A 17,856-nucleotide genomic window follows, 5' to 3' on the forward strand; every position below is an offset into this window, starting at 1 on the left:
TGAAGCAGGAAATTTGAAGATCTGTTCTGCCTTGGACTGGCAAAGCTCATCCGTTGCTTTCTTCTGTGTCCTGCAGAATGTCTGGCAGTTTCTTCTGTAAAGCAGGAACCCTAACAGACCATTCTGTCTTTTGGAAAGTTAAGCAGTCACTTTTCTGTGGGTCCTGCATGTCCAGTTCATGTAGCATACCATCAAGCAGTCCAAGCAAGAACAGTTTCTTGCCCAAATGGTTAGCCTTTTACATTGAAGGCAAATTCCATAACAAGTTTCTTCAATCCCCATCAACCTCTCTAAAGTAATTGGTGTTGCCAGAAGCAGACATGTCTCACTGTTGAGAAAAGCCTAAGTTTTAAAAATATTTTAAGTGCCATATTCTGTAGGTCTTTGAAAAGTTTGAAGAATATCTATCCATCTGAAATATATCTCTTTACATCTAGAAAACTTAACTAGCACGACTACAAGTTTGACTTTTATAGATGACTATCTATTAATTCATAGTTTTTAATTATATATTACATTTTTAATGAGCTGTATAAACGTAATACCTTAAACAAGAGTAGAAATATACATATAGCAAAATTGACCTTAAATTTGTATCAATAAACCAAAGTCCATACCAATGCAGTAGTGTTCATTTCTATATCATATTCCCATTTTTTCTTTAGAAAGACCTTGACTGTACCCTTTAAATGAAAATAAACATTTATAAACAATATTTGGGAATTTGTAGGTTTTTATACTACTTCCTAATGATTGGGGGTGCTGTTAATCAGGTCTTTCATGGGGTATCTTGTGTGGTTGGTCCATTTCAACCAGCAGTCCTAAAACTGTCATGGATGTTGGACCACCTAGGCCATCGCTTCAGGGAGTCTTATTTGGTCAAACCATATGAGCCAATAAGGAATACACAGCTTTCTAATCTCTGTGGAAACAAAAGCAGAACCTCTTTTCCAAAGTAACATGTCCTTAGACCTAAATTTTGAAGTCAAGATATCTTTAAAATATATATTGTTGTTTTGGCTTAGCAGCCCATACAATGAAATGTCTTTCTGTAGTTAGCTCATTCTCAGACACATATGTGTGTGTGTGTGTATGTGTGTGTGTGTATTCCAGACTCTTTCTCTTTGTGTATTTTCCATCTTTACATGGCTTTCTTTTATTTTCACTCTGTTTCTTTTACTTTATTTTTTAATTTTTGATTTGGGAAACAGGGTTTTATTGTGTATCTTTGGTTGTCCTAGATCTCACTCTGTAAACCAGACTGTGTCCTTGAACTCACAGAGACTCACCTGCCTCTGCCTCCCAATTACTGGGATTAAAGGCATGCACCATCACACCCAACTACTCTATTTCTTTTGTTCTTTTCTTTTCCAAGTCTACGTATAGTTTTTAAACGCATTGTAAACCGTTTAGAGGTTTGTTTTTTTTTTTCTGTCTGAATTTGTCTTTACTGTATATCTCTATCTTTTTTGACCACATGAGTCTTTAGTCTGTTTAGCAATCTGGCTAGGAGTAAAGCTGCTGCTTTTGTGGCTGGCTCTGCCTCATTTCTTACTTTTTTGAGAGTCTAGCTTTATGGCAGAGGTATTGGCAGGAGCCAGATTTGTTGCCACAACTCTGTGGAGTTTCTAGGTCCATGCCACCACCAAGAAGCCTGATACCAGCTGCTCATAAACACCATTTAAGTACGTGTGGTGACAGAACCTCTTAAAAGAGCTGTGAGTTTTTTACCACTAATGCTGTCAGGAAGCCTCTCTTAAAGGAGCCATGACTCTGCTTGCCTCTAGCAAACAGAGCCTACCCGAGACAATGCTGCTACAGAGAAGCCAGGCTTAACTCTGTTTTTGTTGTTGTTGTTGTTGTTTTTTTTGTCTAGAATTCCCTCCCCTCCTCACCTTTTTTTTTTTTTAAAGCTTTCTCAGGCTTTATGTGGAAACACTTGAACACCATTTGTATACAAAGACTGCACTTTCATTTCCCAGTCCCCCAGACCTGAATAATCACAAAGAACTGTATTAATTACAACACTGTTTGGCCGATGGTTCAGGTATATTTCTAGCTAACTCTTACATCCTAAGTTTACCAATTTCTATTAGTCTGTGTACTGGCACGTGGCCATGGCATTGCCTCATTTTCTTCATGTCTCGTTTCCTTGGCATCTGACTGGTGTCTGCTTGACTTAGCCTACTCTCTCTCTATATCTATCTCTTCTCGGATTTCCTGCTCGGCTTTCCTATGCTAAGCCATTGGCTGAAACAGCTTTATTCATCAACCAGTAAAAGCAACACATACACAGGACATCCCACATCACAGTTAAATGGAAGAGAAGATAATATGTAAGAGTATGACATTTTATGGAGAAGCTGCACAGGGTGTTTTCTACTCTTACAGCATCCAGGATGCTGGAGAAATAAGGATGCAGACCATGTTAAGAGGCCTAGGATGCAATTACAGAATTCTATAAATATCCAGCAATTCTACTGTGAGTCTAATTATTTCTGATGAACCATTTATGAGGTGTTAGTCTTTGCAGAGGTTCACCTACTGGCATGTTTTTCACCCACCTAGAATGTTTATACAGCACAGTATTATCTCCTGTGCTTGCGTTTGCTGGAACTTTCACCTGGGATTTGTGCATAAACTGTGAACTGGTCTGTTGCGATACAGGCTTATAGTCAAACATTGAAGTCATGCCTGTGATTCCTAAGATGGTGGAAACTGAGGGTCTCAAAAGTGAAAGAACTGGGTGAATCAGGGTCTTCCTTTTAAACTCCCCTATCCTAAAGTGTTCTTTTCAGCCCCCAACTTTTCCCTCAGATATTTCACATCTTGGATACTTTCTCTCACTTCCCTTTCAAAAATCTAGTTATGTCAGGCACAAGGCAATGTTACTTTCTAGTGCTGCTTCTATCTATGGAAATGAAAATAAGAGATGTTTGCTAGAGGCCATCACTGGATTGCACGTTTAAGTTAACCTATCTAATTCTTAAAAGAAACCCTGTTAGGGTCATACTTTTGTTTTCATTATACCTCTTTTATAGATAAGGAAACTGAATAATTGATGTGATTTACACTTCTCTCCAGATTGCACAGTAGGTACAAGGCAGAAGTAAGATTTGAACATGGATAATCTTGGCATAGGGCCATAAATCCAGCTATAGGGTAAACATTTGTAATTTAAAAATCCAAATTCAATATCCAACAAGGCACTCAAAATGTTTTGGATTTTGGATTGGGGATACTTAAATAGTAAAGTATATGTAGATTTTTCTCACACACGCGCGCACACACACTTGTGGTTCCACGCGTTTGAAATAAGAGGCACTCTACCTGCATTATTTGAACTCCTTCCAAAGCTGAAATCTGCTCCTCGCAAGAACGGTGGGGGTGCAGCCGAGAGGGTTAAAGTTATGATGGCTTACAACATCCATAGCACAGAGAAAGTAGCTATTGTTTTTATTATGAAAGTAAAAATGATTAATGATTACTTATGCATTCCCCTGAGGAGGTATGTCGAGAATATAAAGATGTGGGACAATTTCATCACTCCTAGGGGCAGATCACACGTACAAATGACACATTATCATGAAATATTTTGCAGGAACACTAGAGTTTCACCTTGATAAATCTGCCTTATAACAGATTATAACAATGAAGTCAAGAGCACCCATTTCACGTTCCAAGGCCACCCAGCTCATTACTAACTGGAATCAGACCCTTGGGTCCCTTCTGCCATGCTACTGAATACATCCCATGTCAAGTCAGTAAGTCAGTAGTGGTCACATTGAATAGTATAGTACAAACTTCTGTGTCATCTTTGACAGCCTCTGTGCCTGTCATAAAATATGGATTTCTGAAGATTATTTTGAAAATGATTTTTTAATCTATAGCACACTCAGGCAAGAGCAACAAAATTCATGCTTTTGGTGATATCGAGCAGAGCTGAATGGTAGGGTTAGAGAAAGCCTTTGACTTGTCTTACGACTGTGCTGACTAACTCCCGCCAAATCGTGATTCACCTCTTCATCCAAGTCACTGTCATTTTAAGGATAAGATTTATTTATTCACTTTTTTTTTTTGACAGAGTCTAACTCAGCATCTCAGCAGAAGTCCCTGTGCGGCTCAGAGTAGTTTTACACTCACGGCTATTCTCTTGCTTCAGCCTTCTGAGGGCTGAGATGACATACATGTAGCCCCATACCTTCCAATATATTTAAATTTTTTTAAAATATATTTTATGGTTTATTCTAAAATTTGGACACAATTTCACAAAGGAACATCTTTTTATCTCCATAATCAGAGAAGAAACTTTGAGTGTCCTTCTGGGCTGAGGCAGGACAGTGAGCAAGGAGGTCCCTTGAGCTCATGGAATAGACTTCTGGTAGAGGAGAAAGCAAATGAACAACCGTGTGAATAGAGACACACAGTATAGTTGGAGAATATTTAGCTGGGCAAGGGCTAGACGGTGGTGAGAGAAGGACCGGACTCTTCTGAACTGGTGAAGGGAGGGATGTATCCAGGCCTTTCTGAGGAGGCGGCAGCCAGATGTGCACCCGAAGGATGCCCTGAGTTATAACCTCAACTAAAATAACATTCATAGCAAAATCGCACAAATTTAAGTATTGAAAACAGTTCATCGAAATGATGACCTACCCTAAGACCTAGAAAAATAACTAGCCTTGAAATAAAGACTTCTTTAAGTAGACTGACAAATTTGTTTATGTACAAGTGAAGCGAAGTGTTAAAACAGTTTATTAAAGGGCTCAAAGCCACAGCTGATGTAGAAGCCTATGGCATTCAGCTGTCCTTTTCCACACCTCCTCTCCAGCCCAGCTCTCGAAACACGGGTGGTTGTTGGCAGGTAAGTGTGTGTGAGTCCCTCTGTGATGTCCCTGTTCCTGCTGCAGTGTGACGTGGGGACAGAAAACTGGCAGCGTGTCAACACAGAACTCCCAGTGAAGTCGCCTCGCTTTGCTCTGTTCGACTTGGTGGAGGGGAAATCTTACCGCTTCCGCGTCCGCTGTTCAAACTCAGCAGGAGTCGGTGAACCCTCAGAGGCAACAGAAGTGACCATCGTAGGGGACAAACTTGGTAAGTGTGGGATCAGACTGAGCGACTGGGACACTGTGGCGAGAGAAAATTCCAAACCAAGAATAAAATAGTGTTGTTTTGCTTATGCAAAGTAAACTTCATGAATGTGACAGGTAATATAGTCTTCAGTGTCCATAGGTTACGCTTCCTAAATAACATTTTGAGCAGAATGCATTATAAAACAGAGCAAATGTATGTTTAACATGATGTGTAAACATTTGTGCGTGTGTGCTTGCCCATATGCAATGGGAAAGAAGTATGCTAAACTACCTTGAATCTGATCACCATTTTCTCTTTTACATAGATATCCCCAAGCCCCCTGGAAAAATCATCCCAAGTCGAAATACAGATACCTCAGTGGTGGTCTCTTGGGAGGAGTCCAAGGATGCCAAAGAACTAGTTGGTTACTACATCGAGTCTAGTGTGGTTGGCTCTGGCAAATGGGAGCCCTGCAACAACAACCCTGTGAAGGGCTCACGGTAATGTGCGTGCGTGCGTGTGTGCGTGCGTGCGTGCGTGCGTGTGTGTGTGTGTGTGTGTGTGTGTGTGTACGTGCTCCAGAATTACTATAAGCCACATGCAGTACATACAGCCAGTGGAGGAATAACACACATGGGCTTAGAGAGATGACCAAGCAGTCAGAAGTGTATACTGCTCTTGCAGAGGACCCAAGTTCAGTTCCTAGCACCCATGTTGGATGGCTCACAGTCACTGATAACTCCAATTCCAGGGGTCTGATAGTTTCTCCTGGCCTCACCTCCGTACGCAGGCACATTCTCTCCCATCACCCACGCGTATAGATATAGTTAAAAAAAATCTTTTTAAGAACACATATACACATTTACTTTAAATAGCCAAATGAATTTAAAGCTGAGCATGTCTAATGTAATACATTTGGAAACAAAGACTTGTAGTGTTAAATAAAGAAACACAGAAGTTCAGAAGTTCATTTTATGTTCTTTTCTGATTCTTTCTGTTTGAATTATCTTTTCCCATTGTTCCTCTCTGAACTTTTGCATGTGAGACCTAACAGGCTATACCGAACATGGTATTTTTAAAAGAACAGAAAATGGAATACTAGCACTTCCCAAGTTCTGCACATCACCGTAATCAAGCCCAGGACCAGGCAGAGGGAAAGCGCCATCAAAACAAGGGCATCCTGATAGTTTTCCTTTTCTCTGTTTTCAGTGTGGGGAGAGTAGTTTGTCTTGCTTTTAATTATTTTCTCAGCCAGTTGAGCCTGCTTTATTTAGGGCCAACTTGAGACGTGGTCCCTAGGAAGAGTCTGATAGGCTTGTTGGCAGCTTCCGTCTTAGCCCTTTCCAAAGGCTGCACACTCCCAGAGGATCTGGTTCCCAGTGGAACTGGACCCTAGAGGCTGGAGACCAGCAGATAAAGGAAGACAGCAGCATGCTCCACACGACATTCATTTTTTTTTCACTCATATAGCCGTGTATTCCATCTTTATCTTGGGGCAGTCAGGAGCCAATGAAGGGCAGACACCGTTGTTAGTCATCTTCATACCCGTGATAACTATTCTGATACCTTCACCTCTAAGGTGTTCAATAATATTCACCCAACCAAGTAGACGCTAGACTGAAAAGTACGGCTCGCTTTATCAACTGCTCAACCAGTGAGTGGATAGAGTCTTAGCAGACACGTTATTTCCTGGGTTACAATCTTCAAGGCCGACTTAATGTTACGCTGATTCATGAAATGCTACGTACAGCTGTCACAGCCGTTAAGGAGGATGGTGGTTTTAAATGGGAGAAACCATGGATTCGTATTGTATTGTTGGATCTTGATATCCAAGAGGTAATTCTGGGAACTATTTTTCACTTTATTTCAGATTCCAGTGTAATTTCTCATGTGACGATGCCTTCCCTGGTGTAAAGAAGGTAGTGGTTAGGTGTCTGTGACAGGATTTATCAGTATACCTTACATTTTAAGTATATACCTGAAATAACTACTCATGATATCGTCAACACACCTATTATTCACTATGTGCTTCTTTTGTTCAGACCTACTACTGTATTTTAAAGACTAGATAGCTCACCTTTATGCAGAATCAGTATGTGGTAGGTAGTATTATTGTTCCCTGTTGAACATTTTCTGATGAACATTCAAGGTAAGTCAAGACTCCTAATTTTTTTTTTGACAGAGCGAGTTTTAAAAATTGCTCAAACTGCCTTCTTATCTAAGGTGCATGTGTTACCTGAAGGTTTCATTTTTGAAAATGAATCTTTCATAAAGCCGGGCCATTCAGTTAAGCTGCTGGTCATTTTGCCTCACCCTCCTCAGAAAGGCTCTGAAAGCTCTCTCCTCTTTAGATTTACTTGCCATGGATTGGCCACAGGTCAGAGCTACATCTTCCGGGTCAGAGCAGTGAACGCAGCTGGACTTAGTGAATATTCCCAGGATTCGGAAGCTATCGAAGTCAAAGCTGCTATCGGTAAGCTCCTTCTTCGTAATTTGGCCGAAGGGAAGAATGGGTTTTCCAATTCTCCATCATGTCTATAAATGGTTTGAAGTTCCTAATTCCACTCCATGATCCCGCAGTTAAACAGTCACTTTCTCTTGGCTCCAGTTGACAGCGACCCTTCCATAGCTGGTGTGTTACAGATTTCATCACTTACCAGTGTCTGTGCGTCTGCAGTGTTTCCTCAGACATCCCCCACCGTAGGAAACTTCATTCTAACTTCATTCCATCCCGGGACCTGGCAGGCCATCCCGCTTCCATGAAGGGGTACATCACCATAACTCTGCCATCTTGTACTTAAAAGCCATTTCGTCCGCAGCAGAGCTCGGCTTCTTTTTCATAACAGGACGTTACCATGCTTTTTATAAAGCCTCTAAAACTCATGCAAGACACATGTGGTTGCTTAATCATGTCTCATCTGTTTGCAAAATAACAGAGTAACATAATTAATAAGGCAATTATATGTATCTATGTGTTATACCTCCCAATCTTAACTAGAGTGGGGAAGAGACCCAGCTAATCCAGAAAAAAAAAAAGAAAAGAAAATCTGTAATATGCTAACATGTTAATAGAAATATTTGACTGACTATGTAACTCAGTACTAGAGCGCACAGTTATGGTGTGTAAAGCCCTAGTACCACTATGAAAAGATGAGGCAAGTGCAGTGATGCATATCTATAACCATAGCAACTGGGGAAGCCGAAGCAGGAAGACTAAGAATTCAAGGTCAGCCTGGGTTACATACCAAGACCCTGTCTCAAAATTCAGAGCAATAGGGCAACAAGCACCACAACTATATTTAACATTAGTTTTCTTCTTTGACATTATTTTAAGTAGACAGTAGCAGACATGTTCTTTTGGGAGTTGGGAGGTACAGTTCGTTACTGTTGCACTAACAGTCATGATTCTGCTATACAGCTAGAATCTTTAATATTGTGTCTTGTGAGCTTTGTGGTCCTTTCTCTATTATGTTAACTATTAGAGCATACATTTCTCAAGACTTGCTTTTCCCTGTATAAACTAAACCCTTTGGGTTGGTTCCGTAAGAAGAAATGGTTCCTGTTTTGTCTGTGGTTTGGTTTTGTTCTTGTTTCTTTTTTTTTTTTTCAAAATATGGAGACGTTGAAATGTTCCCTGGTGTAAATTCTGCTAAACCAAGATTGTTTTCCGCTCTGCTTGTAGTCCTGATGCTTCTGTTTGTTCTGTGATCCAAGAGTAACACGTACGGGGTCTGGCTCACGTCGTCGTTTCTGTTGTTGTCTGGTGACTGTAGGGGGAGGAGTGTCTCCAGATGTGTGGCTTCAACTGAGGGATGCACCTGCTGGACTAACAGACTTCAGGGGGGGCGTGAATGGAGCCTCCCCAGCAACCTCTCAAAAAGATGCTTTGCTCAGTAGCAAACCTAACAAACCTTCAGCACCCAGTAGCCCTTCCCGCCGGGGCCAGGCGGAAGTGAGTACAGTAAGTGAATCAGTTCAGGAGGAGCTCAGCCCGCCATCACAGACGGCAGCTCCCAAGGAGCAAAGTAAACATGAGCCCCCACAAAAGAAGAAGGACCCAGTAGGTGAGAACTGCCAAGTCCAGCTCTTCATCTGTCTCCATCAGTGTCCTCACCTCTCTCATTGTCCAGATCATATGCTTCATCCGTGTTCGGTCCTCATTTGTTGGTTCTGAATTTATGTTCCTATTCAGCATGCTTTCATCTAATACACTGTCAAAGTCACAATCAAATGTGGGATTGGCTTTTATGCACTATCTCTTCATCTTAGCCATGGCAAAATGTTTACAGGCCTTTTTGAATGAGGGGGCATTTGTCAGGGAGATACGCTAGGTCCTAGACATGAGGGTAGGAAGGACTTGATGATTACCCCAGCTGTATGAAGCTCATTGATCTTGACATGAGCTCTGACGTGCTCATGCTCAGAAGATGTAGAGGAAAACATTTCGTAATGAAGTGACAGAGTTATTAACGTCCATTGTTCAACTCAGGCTTTTAAGTGATCATTCGTACTTCATTCAGATCACTAGTTCTTAGCAGATCCAAAACGTTCGGAATGGTATTATAGCCATTGAGAACTATGTTCCGTGAGGCATGATACTTCTTCCCAGAAGGGGCTCCTGGAAGATGGCTTAGTAGAAAGCTAAATGTGAGTGGCTGGTGCTATGGGTTACTTGTGTGTTCTAGGAGACAATGTGTCACATAAAGTGTGGATATAATTTAGGTGCCTCTTATCTATTCCCCATCTCTAACCCACCCCAGCTTTCATAACTCCTCTACTTTTTTGCTTTGAACCCTTATTTATCCCATTAACTAAGAAGAAATGTAATAGTCACTTTAGGGTCTTTCCTTATAAGTGATCTGAGAGAGAAAAGGAATAGACAGACAGACAGACAGACAGACAGATAAACAGACAACTTTATTCTCAAGGTTTTCTTTATTCTAAAAGTTGTTTTGAATAGGAATGTGATCATTTATGTAACTCTTATAATCCAAACAAATCTTTGGAAATTTCCTTGATGTACTGCATATCTAGATAGATTTCTTGCTATCACTGTATCTTTCTGTCTTCATTGAAAAGTATCATTTCAGTGGTCAAATGTAAAGGGAACCAGCAAAGCCATGTAAATGTACAAGGAGTTTTGAAATATCCTTCAGATAGTTTTCTAGCTAGGCACTAACAATGCAATGATCGCTACATAGTATCTTGTGCTATGTGAAACATTTTCGCACCAGGAATCTAAAATCACAGGAGTGATTTTAAAACATTGTGATAAACATGTATCTGCCAAGAAGAAGCCACAGGACAGATTGTGCCTTGTGCTAGAGAATGTTTTTAAAAGTGCATTTAACTGAGATGTAGGATATTTTCCTGACTGGAGTGTGCACAAAGCCTCGGGGTAAGTGCACATGAATATGAAACCATCGGAACTGTATGGAGATGCCAAATAAGCAAACAGAGACAGAAACCAAGATACGTACACATTCTGTTGTCATCAGAGATCAAATAAAAACAAAACCATCTTGAGGAAAATATTTCTTCCTGTGGGAAAAAGACCATTTTTTGAGGACATAGCATTTTGCCAGACATGTTTTTTAAAACTCAATTCAGTGATTTCAGTACACTTTCTCAATGTCTATGTTTTTTTCTCATACACCAAGTCAGGTGCCAAGTTTCAGTTCAATCTCACATTTTCATTGTATACTACAACCAGTGCCCTCATGCATGGCACACCAGGTAGGTATGGTGAATGTATCCAGAATTGTAAGTGCATTTTCCTCTTACGAGCTGTTTCTATCACAACAGCGGCACCATCTCCACCCTATGACATCACTTGTCTTGAAAGTTTCCGGGACTCAATGGTTCTTGGATGGAAGCAACCAGATACAACTGGAGGGGCAGAGATTACGGGCTACTATGTGAACTACCGTGAGGTAATCGGTGGGGTGCCAGGAAAGTGGAGAGAAGCCAACATCAAGGCCGTCAGTGATGCAGCATACAAGGTAAGCCTGTGTCTCTGTGGTGGGCTGCATCCTGCGAATGAGACGGTGCTTGCGTGTACACACCCAGGACCTGTTAAAGGGTGTGTGTCATTGTGCCACCGTTCATTGTCAACACTGGTGTGAGTTTGTGAAAAATATCCCTTGGTAGATAAGATTAGTATGGCTAGCTAAGCAGGGTAAGCATGATTTTTTTTAGAATATTTACTTCAAAATGTGCATTTATTATGAAAACTGGTATTTTCTTTCAAAACTTATAAATCAGCAGTGATCATTTCACTAGCTTCAGACATTGCTAGATCCTCTAACTCTGGATTTTTTTTTTTCAATTTTCACAGTTAAGCTCATGATGACATGGCCAGCTTACTTGACCCTCCTCCTGTAATGTGGCTGTGATGGCCAGAAAGGGGAACCGATATTCTCCTGTTGGGGAGCCCTCTACTACACTACCTGCCACAGATCCCAGTGGCTCTCTCTGTAGGCACAGCTTTGGTAGAGCATCACCTGCTGGGCCCAGTTACCAGCTCCCCAGCACTCACAGACACCCACACAGTCAAAGTCCAGAACAAGGCCAGAGCAGGCCAGGAAATAGTCCACCTGGAAGTCAGTGCCACACTCTAGCTAATATTTGAAATTTATGAAATGTCACACACAGACCAGGATGCTGACATAAAATATTCTATTTGTTTTCTGTCACGAGTTTTCTTCATGTGGCCCAGGCTAACCTCAGACTTGCAATCCTACTCCTCACCCTCCAAAGTACTAGTACTATAGGCATGCATCACCCTGCCCAGCTGCAAAGCTGTATCCTTGAATTCTCCCTGTTTCTATGTACAGCTTTTTTAAAATTACATATGGTATTCCACCATGTGATTTTACAGTAATATGCCTTCCATTCCTTATTGATTGCCATGTAGGTCATTTATTTATTTTTTTACTACATCACACAATATAGCAATGAACATACCTGATAGTACATATATGCAATGATTTCTCTAGGCCATTACCAAAGTAGAGTTGTTGAGTCCGTGGCTCTCTTTTTCTTCCTCTTTTCTCTGTACTGCTTCCTAAAGTGTGTAGTTCCCGCTCTGCATCCTTGCCCACATTTTGCTGTTCAGACATCCTCAGTTTTGATCATCAGAGTGTCAAATGTGTTGAAATGTCTTTTCCTGTATATAGGCTTCATTTTTATTTCCTCTTTCATAGCATGCCTGCTCATAGTTTTGCCCATTTTTCTCATGGCTTTCTTACTGAACTGCAGCAACCTTTAGTGCAGTAAACATGGTCAGTGATCTTGTGCCCTTTTGAGGAAAGGCCTCCTTTGTGCCAGGATCACAGAGTTTCTGCACTTGAAGATGTTCTGGACTGGTTGTTCTCAACCTGTGGGTCACAGCCCCTTTGAGGTCAAACTAACCTTTTACAGGGGTTCTAAGATCATCTGAAAATGCAGATACTTAGATGATGATTCACAACAATGGCTGGTGTTTACATGGCATGTAACTCTTAATTGTTTAATTTTCAATCTTTCTGTAATACTTTTTATGCATCCCTTAGAAATAGCCCAACATTAAGTCACGTGGCATAGACTGACAATCCTAGCACTCTGCAAGTAAGGTAAGAATTTAAGACCAGCCTGAGCTCTAATGAGACTCTGTAAAAGAATAACAACAGAAAAAAAGCATAGTTCAAGCTGGGGCAGTGGTGGTGCACACCTTAAATCCCAACACTTGGGAGGCAAAGGCAGACAGATCTCTGTGAGTTTGAGGCTAGCCTGGTCTATAAGAATTAGTTCTAGGACAGGCTCCAAAACTACAGAGAAACCCTGTCTCAAAAAGAAGCAAAAAAACCCACAAAAAACAAACAAAAAAAATAAAACCAAATATAGTTCCATTTGTCTGACAGTTTATATTTTATGTCGTGTAGGAATATTAACCTTATTTTAACCTAATCACCTAATTTTGTACTTTCTACTGGGTCTTTCTGTCATGTACATTTTTCTGTTCTTTATTGACTACTTTTGGATATTTAAAACGTTTGTATAGATTTGTTAATTTTGTGTGTACTCACCTATCTAGAGGTCAGAGAACACTCACATCTTGTGGTGCTGGGGATTGAACTCATGGTGTAAGGCTTGGCAGTGTCTTTATGCACTGAGGTCTTGTACTGGCTCTGGGCATAGTTTAAACATCGTTGCATCTCCTCCTACTCTGCCTTGAAAGGTAGATCCTGTGATTTGGGGTCTATCATTCTAATTATATCATAGGTCCTATGATTTCAGATCTATATTTGCAAGTCTATCATAGGTCCTGTGATTTGGGGTCTGTCTGTCCAAGTCTATCATAGATCCTGTGATTTGGGGTCTGTCTGTCCAAGTCTATCATAGATCCTGTTGATTTCTTATGGGTAGCTGAACAAATTTAGAACTCATTGTTGTTCTCTTTGTTTTACCCTCATCTCAGAAACATAAAACCTCAAAGTATGTCATTTACCCTCTTCCTGGTTTGTATGCTACTATATTTTATTGACTTGTGATTTTTAATATTATTAATTACCTGGGCCTTTGGTTTGTTTCTGCTTTGTCTTGTTGTTTTGTTGTTGTTGTCTTTTGAGACAGGGCCCTGGCAGTCCTGGAACTAGCTGTCTTGCCCAGGAAGGCCTCAAACTCATAGAGATCCACCTATGTCTGCCTCCCAGGTGCCGAGAGATTAAAATTGTCCAACACCACTCCTGGTACAATTACTGTTTTTTAAATTTTATTTTTATTTGTGTGTATGCGTGTATATCTGCTTGTCTGGATAGGCACTATGTGTGTGCCGGTACGCTTAGAGGCCAAGAGAGGGCATCAGATTCCCTGGAACCGGATACAGGAGAGTGTTCTTTAGGCTACAAGCAGGAATGTAATTATAAAAGGGTGTGGCTTACTGGGGTCACCCTAGGATATATCCAACATGTAGAGCAAATAGGTTAAATGTTAAGCACATGGAATAAAACTAGATCACCATAGGGTATGCTGAACAACTGCTTGTGATGTTATCAATGTTATAGATTGACAACTTGAAGGAAAACACAGTGTACCAGTTCCAAGTGTCAGCCATGAACATCGCAGGGCTGGGGGCCCCCTCTGCAGTGAGTGAGTGCTTCAGGTGTGAAGAATGGACCATCGCTGTCCCAGGTAAAGTGCAAACCGTGTCTTTCCTGCAGCAAAATCTACAGTCTGGAGTTAACTAAAGTACTACCTAGCTGACATTTAAGAGACGAGAACATGCTTGCTATACTTACCTAAAATATTTTATGATCGGATTAAATAATAGGTAAATGATAGCTAGCAATGTAAACTTGAAAATCAACTCCTCCTGCTACTCTTTCAACTAAAGCCCATAGCTGCTGTTGCTCAGCCTCTGTTTGGAGGACTGGCAGAAGCACAATGTGAGTGCCAAGTGAACATTGGAAGGACTCCCAAACTTTTCCTTTGTCTCTTAAAGGCCTCTTGAGAGAATCAGTTCATATCCCACAGCAGATTTATTATTATTTATTATTAGAACCACTTCCTGCATCCTTCACAGCTGTGTTGCTTTGAAGCGCTCATCTATCAACACCCAGCTCTCCTTCTGGAGACCCAATCAAGATGGTGGCTTCTCCCTGTTGTCTGTCCTCCTCCCTTGTCGTAGTTCTACATTAAGTTCTACATCGGCTTATCATGCCTACCTAGGATGTGTGCCTGCCCCTCTCTGCTTGCCTCTCTCCTAAGCTCTAGCATCTCTATGTTCACACACCATCCTCTTCCCTCAGCAGTCTGAGAATCTGGTCTGCTGTAGAGGTGGAGGTGGTTGTGTACATGAGGAAGAAAAAAAGAAGTAAGCAGAAAAACTTACTCATGTTTACATCTCATATAGTGCCATAAAACCAAACACATACTTCAATTTTGCTTCTGATTTTGGCATTGATTTCCAAAACCTAAATATTCTGAATGACATAGGACTCCTGGCTTTAATCATCAACATATCTAATCATAGGCATGATATAATCATAAATTTTATAAACACTCCAGACCACATGAAGACACCCTGTGTGGACAGCCACCTTGCCTACTCCACTTACTCTGCCACTCCTTCCTCTGTCTGAACCCTGTCTACAGAAGAACCCAGCTCCCAAATAACTGAGATATTACTAATTATAAATACTTGGTCGATAGCTTAGTCTTGTTACTAGCTAGTCCTTACAACTTAACCCATTTCTATTGATTTATGTTCTGCTGTGTGGCTCATGGCTTGTTACTTTGTTTTCTACATGTCCTGCTCCCTCAGAGTCTGGCTGGTGACTCTGCCCTCCTTCCCAGAGTTTTCTTAGTCTGGCCTTCTTATTAAACCAACGAGTGCAACATATTTTCACAGTGTACAAAAGGCTTATTTTACAGCATCTCTCCCTTTTGTATAATTAAAAAAGGAATGTTTTAGCTTTAACATAGTAAAATTATACACAGCAAAACAGTCGTGAGGTAAGAATTACAGTTATACTACCTCACAGTCATGAAAAGTCTCGGGGTGTTCTGTATGTCTTTGAAGTGTTTGAAGACTATTTATCTAAGTATATGTTTAACCTTGAAAATATACCTAATATGACTACAAATTTGATTATTTTTATAATCAAAGACCCATATTTTTATCTATATTCTGCCACGTGGTTTGATACCTTATCACAGTTGACGTCAGGTCACTGTGAGTCACTTCAGGTGGTTTTGATTGGCTGTCTAGACAGAAGTTGTTATTTGAAGAGCAGACACACAGACACAGGTGGTGACGTCATAGCTCAGACTCTCTAGAGATGCAGCTGTGTACACACAGCACACATCATAGTGTCTTTCCTTCAGAGTGCTATCAATTCCCTTGCCTTCTGCGGACTGTCGGCTAACTGCCCTAAGAGTGATTGAAATCAGCGATGACTTGTCCACCCAAGAACAGCCCAAGGGATGCTTGATCCAGCTCCAAAGGGCATCTGGGCATGCCCTTGACCACCTGTGCCATAAGTAGTTGCAGAGCATAAGTAGTTGCTGTGGAAACTTGCAGTGGTCCCAACATGCCTCTTTCAGGAGACGGAGAGATTGCTGTAGAGAACACCAGCAGGAGAGTCAGCTGAGAGACCATAGATGTGGGTGTGAATGTACGCATAGTGAGTCTCCTCGGGCACACTGACTTCTGCTGCTCTCTCTCCCTACCTCAGGACCACCACACAGCCTGAAGCTCAGCGAAGTCAGGAAGAGCTCCCTGGTTCTCCAGTGGGAGCCTCCAGTCTACTCAGGGCGGACTCCAGTCACTGGTTACTTTGTGGACCTGAAGGAAGCCAGTGCCAAAGATGACCAATGGCGAGGTCTCAATGAGGCAGCCATTGGGAACAAGTATCTGAGGGTGAGAGGATGCCCTGTGATCTGCAGCATGCCTTTTCCCTCTAAAGAGGAAAGCTACTAACACTAAGCTAACACAGTCAGAGTCAAGTTCATATATCAGGCTCCTAGTGAGATTCCATCCACTTGGCAGCATTAAGGCTGGGGAATTTTTTGATGCTTGAAATTGTTTGGTGACATTTCACCTGAATTCCCTAATCTGGCTTTGGAAGGCAGCCACCAGCTCCTCCTCCCTCTCCTTTCCCTCTTTGCTCCGACATACCCCCTCACAGTTTTTGTTCTGCCCAATCTTAAAACATTACTGCTCATTGCTGTCCCCCAAAGGTGACCCTCATTCCTCCTCTAATCGTTTCTGACAGTGTCCTTTCCCTGGAGGGTGCCCTTTTTCAGAGTTCACACTGGTACTGCTGTAACCACAGGTTGGCTGGAGTCATGCCCTGTCTCACCCTGCTTACCCGGGCGTGCCTGTGCTCGCAGGAGCACTCGGAGCTCCTTGGAATGGGTTCACTCAACTCTTGACCTTTGTCTCAGCCTTACCATGGCACTGCCTCCAGTTTCCCTGAGTGTGCTCACTGAACCTGTGCCTGCCCAACACAGATGCTGCCCGGAAGCAGCAGGCTCTCGCACGTGTGCAGGCTGGGAGCTGCGAAGGAGTGTTTTCCCCTGGGCTAGGCACAGATGAGTGCCCAAAGACCCTAAATCCATAGTGGGCAACGATTATGATTCCATAGTTTATAGCTTAATTAGTGGGACTTTACCACAGCCACTCAGAATTTCCATACTGCATTCCTACGAAGCAGTTCATAACTGTATTGATAATTAGAGGAGGGAGACAGGAGTGGACGGAAGGAGACAATATAATTCCTGGTAAGATGATAGGAAAGAAAAGAAATCTGAGAGTGTGCGTGCATAGATTATGAGTTAGTCATGCTCTTGTCCTTGTGCCAGAGTGACGGAAGAGCGCAGGTGTACTGTCTCATCGCTGATTGACTCTGGAATGTCGGTCTCTCCCTTGTGTTCCAGAAGCCCAGCTCACAGCCACTCACTACCCATGCAGCAGGTGTACTCGGGACAGGCACCTGGTGACCGCTCTGTTCCTGTTCTGTTCTCAATGTAGAATTTGGAATACATTGCATTCTGTGCACTCTGCCAGTGCCCTAGTTTAAGTTCATTTACAGACTGAACTTACTTCAGTTTTGAAATTATTTTTGAAAATTCAGTATCTCAGCTAGGTGTGGTGGCAAGCCTGTAATCCTAGCAAGAAAACCAGGAGCTCAAGGTCAGCCTCTACTAAGTTCCAGGCCAGCCTGGTCTACACGAGACCTTGTTTCATAAACAAAACCAGAAAGCAAAATTCCTTAGTTCCAGTGAGAGCTGTCACTGTGTGAT

The 17,856-nt window shown here is 41.8% G+C and overlaps 1 protein-coding gene across 2 annotated transcripts in view; it reads left to right on the plus strand.

Moving 5' to 3' along the window:
* LOC121434799 (myomesin-1-like) overlaps positions 1 to 17,856 on the plus strand; it is a 127,544-nt gene that overhangs the window by 65,969 nt on the left and 43,719 nt on the right. The window contains exons 15-21 of one of the 2 annotated variants that reach the window (XM_041633771.1): positions 4,908 to 5,091; positions 5,396 to 5,570; positions 7,422 to 7,543; positions 8,844 to 9,134; positions 10,876 to 11,072; positions 14,115 to 14,241; positions 16,287 to 16,471. In XM_041633771.1, the coding sequence (XP_041489705.1) occupies positions 4,908 to 5,091; positions 5,396 to 5,570; positions 7,422 to 7,543; positions 8,844 to 9,134; positions 10,876 to 11,072; positions 14,115 to 14,241; positions 16,287 to 16,471 (1,281 nt within the window). The remainder of the gene's footprint in view (positions 1 to 4,907; positions 5,092 to 5,395; positions 5,571 to 7,421; positions 7,544 to 8,843; positions 9,135 to 10,875; positions 11,073 to 14,114; positions 14,242 to 16,286; positions 16,472 to 17,856) is intronic. The other variant, XM_041633770.1, reaches the window with a different exon arrangement.

This window comes from Microtus oregoni, unplaced genomic scaffold (genome assembly GCF_018167655.1).
Source record: "Microtus oregoni isolate MIOR12 unplaced genomic scaffold, Mior012 000044F_ref0000062, whole genome shotgun sequence".
NCBI classification, from domain to species: domain Eukaryota; kingdom Metazoa; phylum Chordata; class Mammalia; order Rodentia; family Cricetidae; genus Microtus; species Microtus oregoni.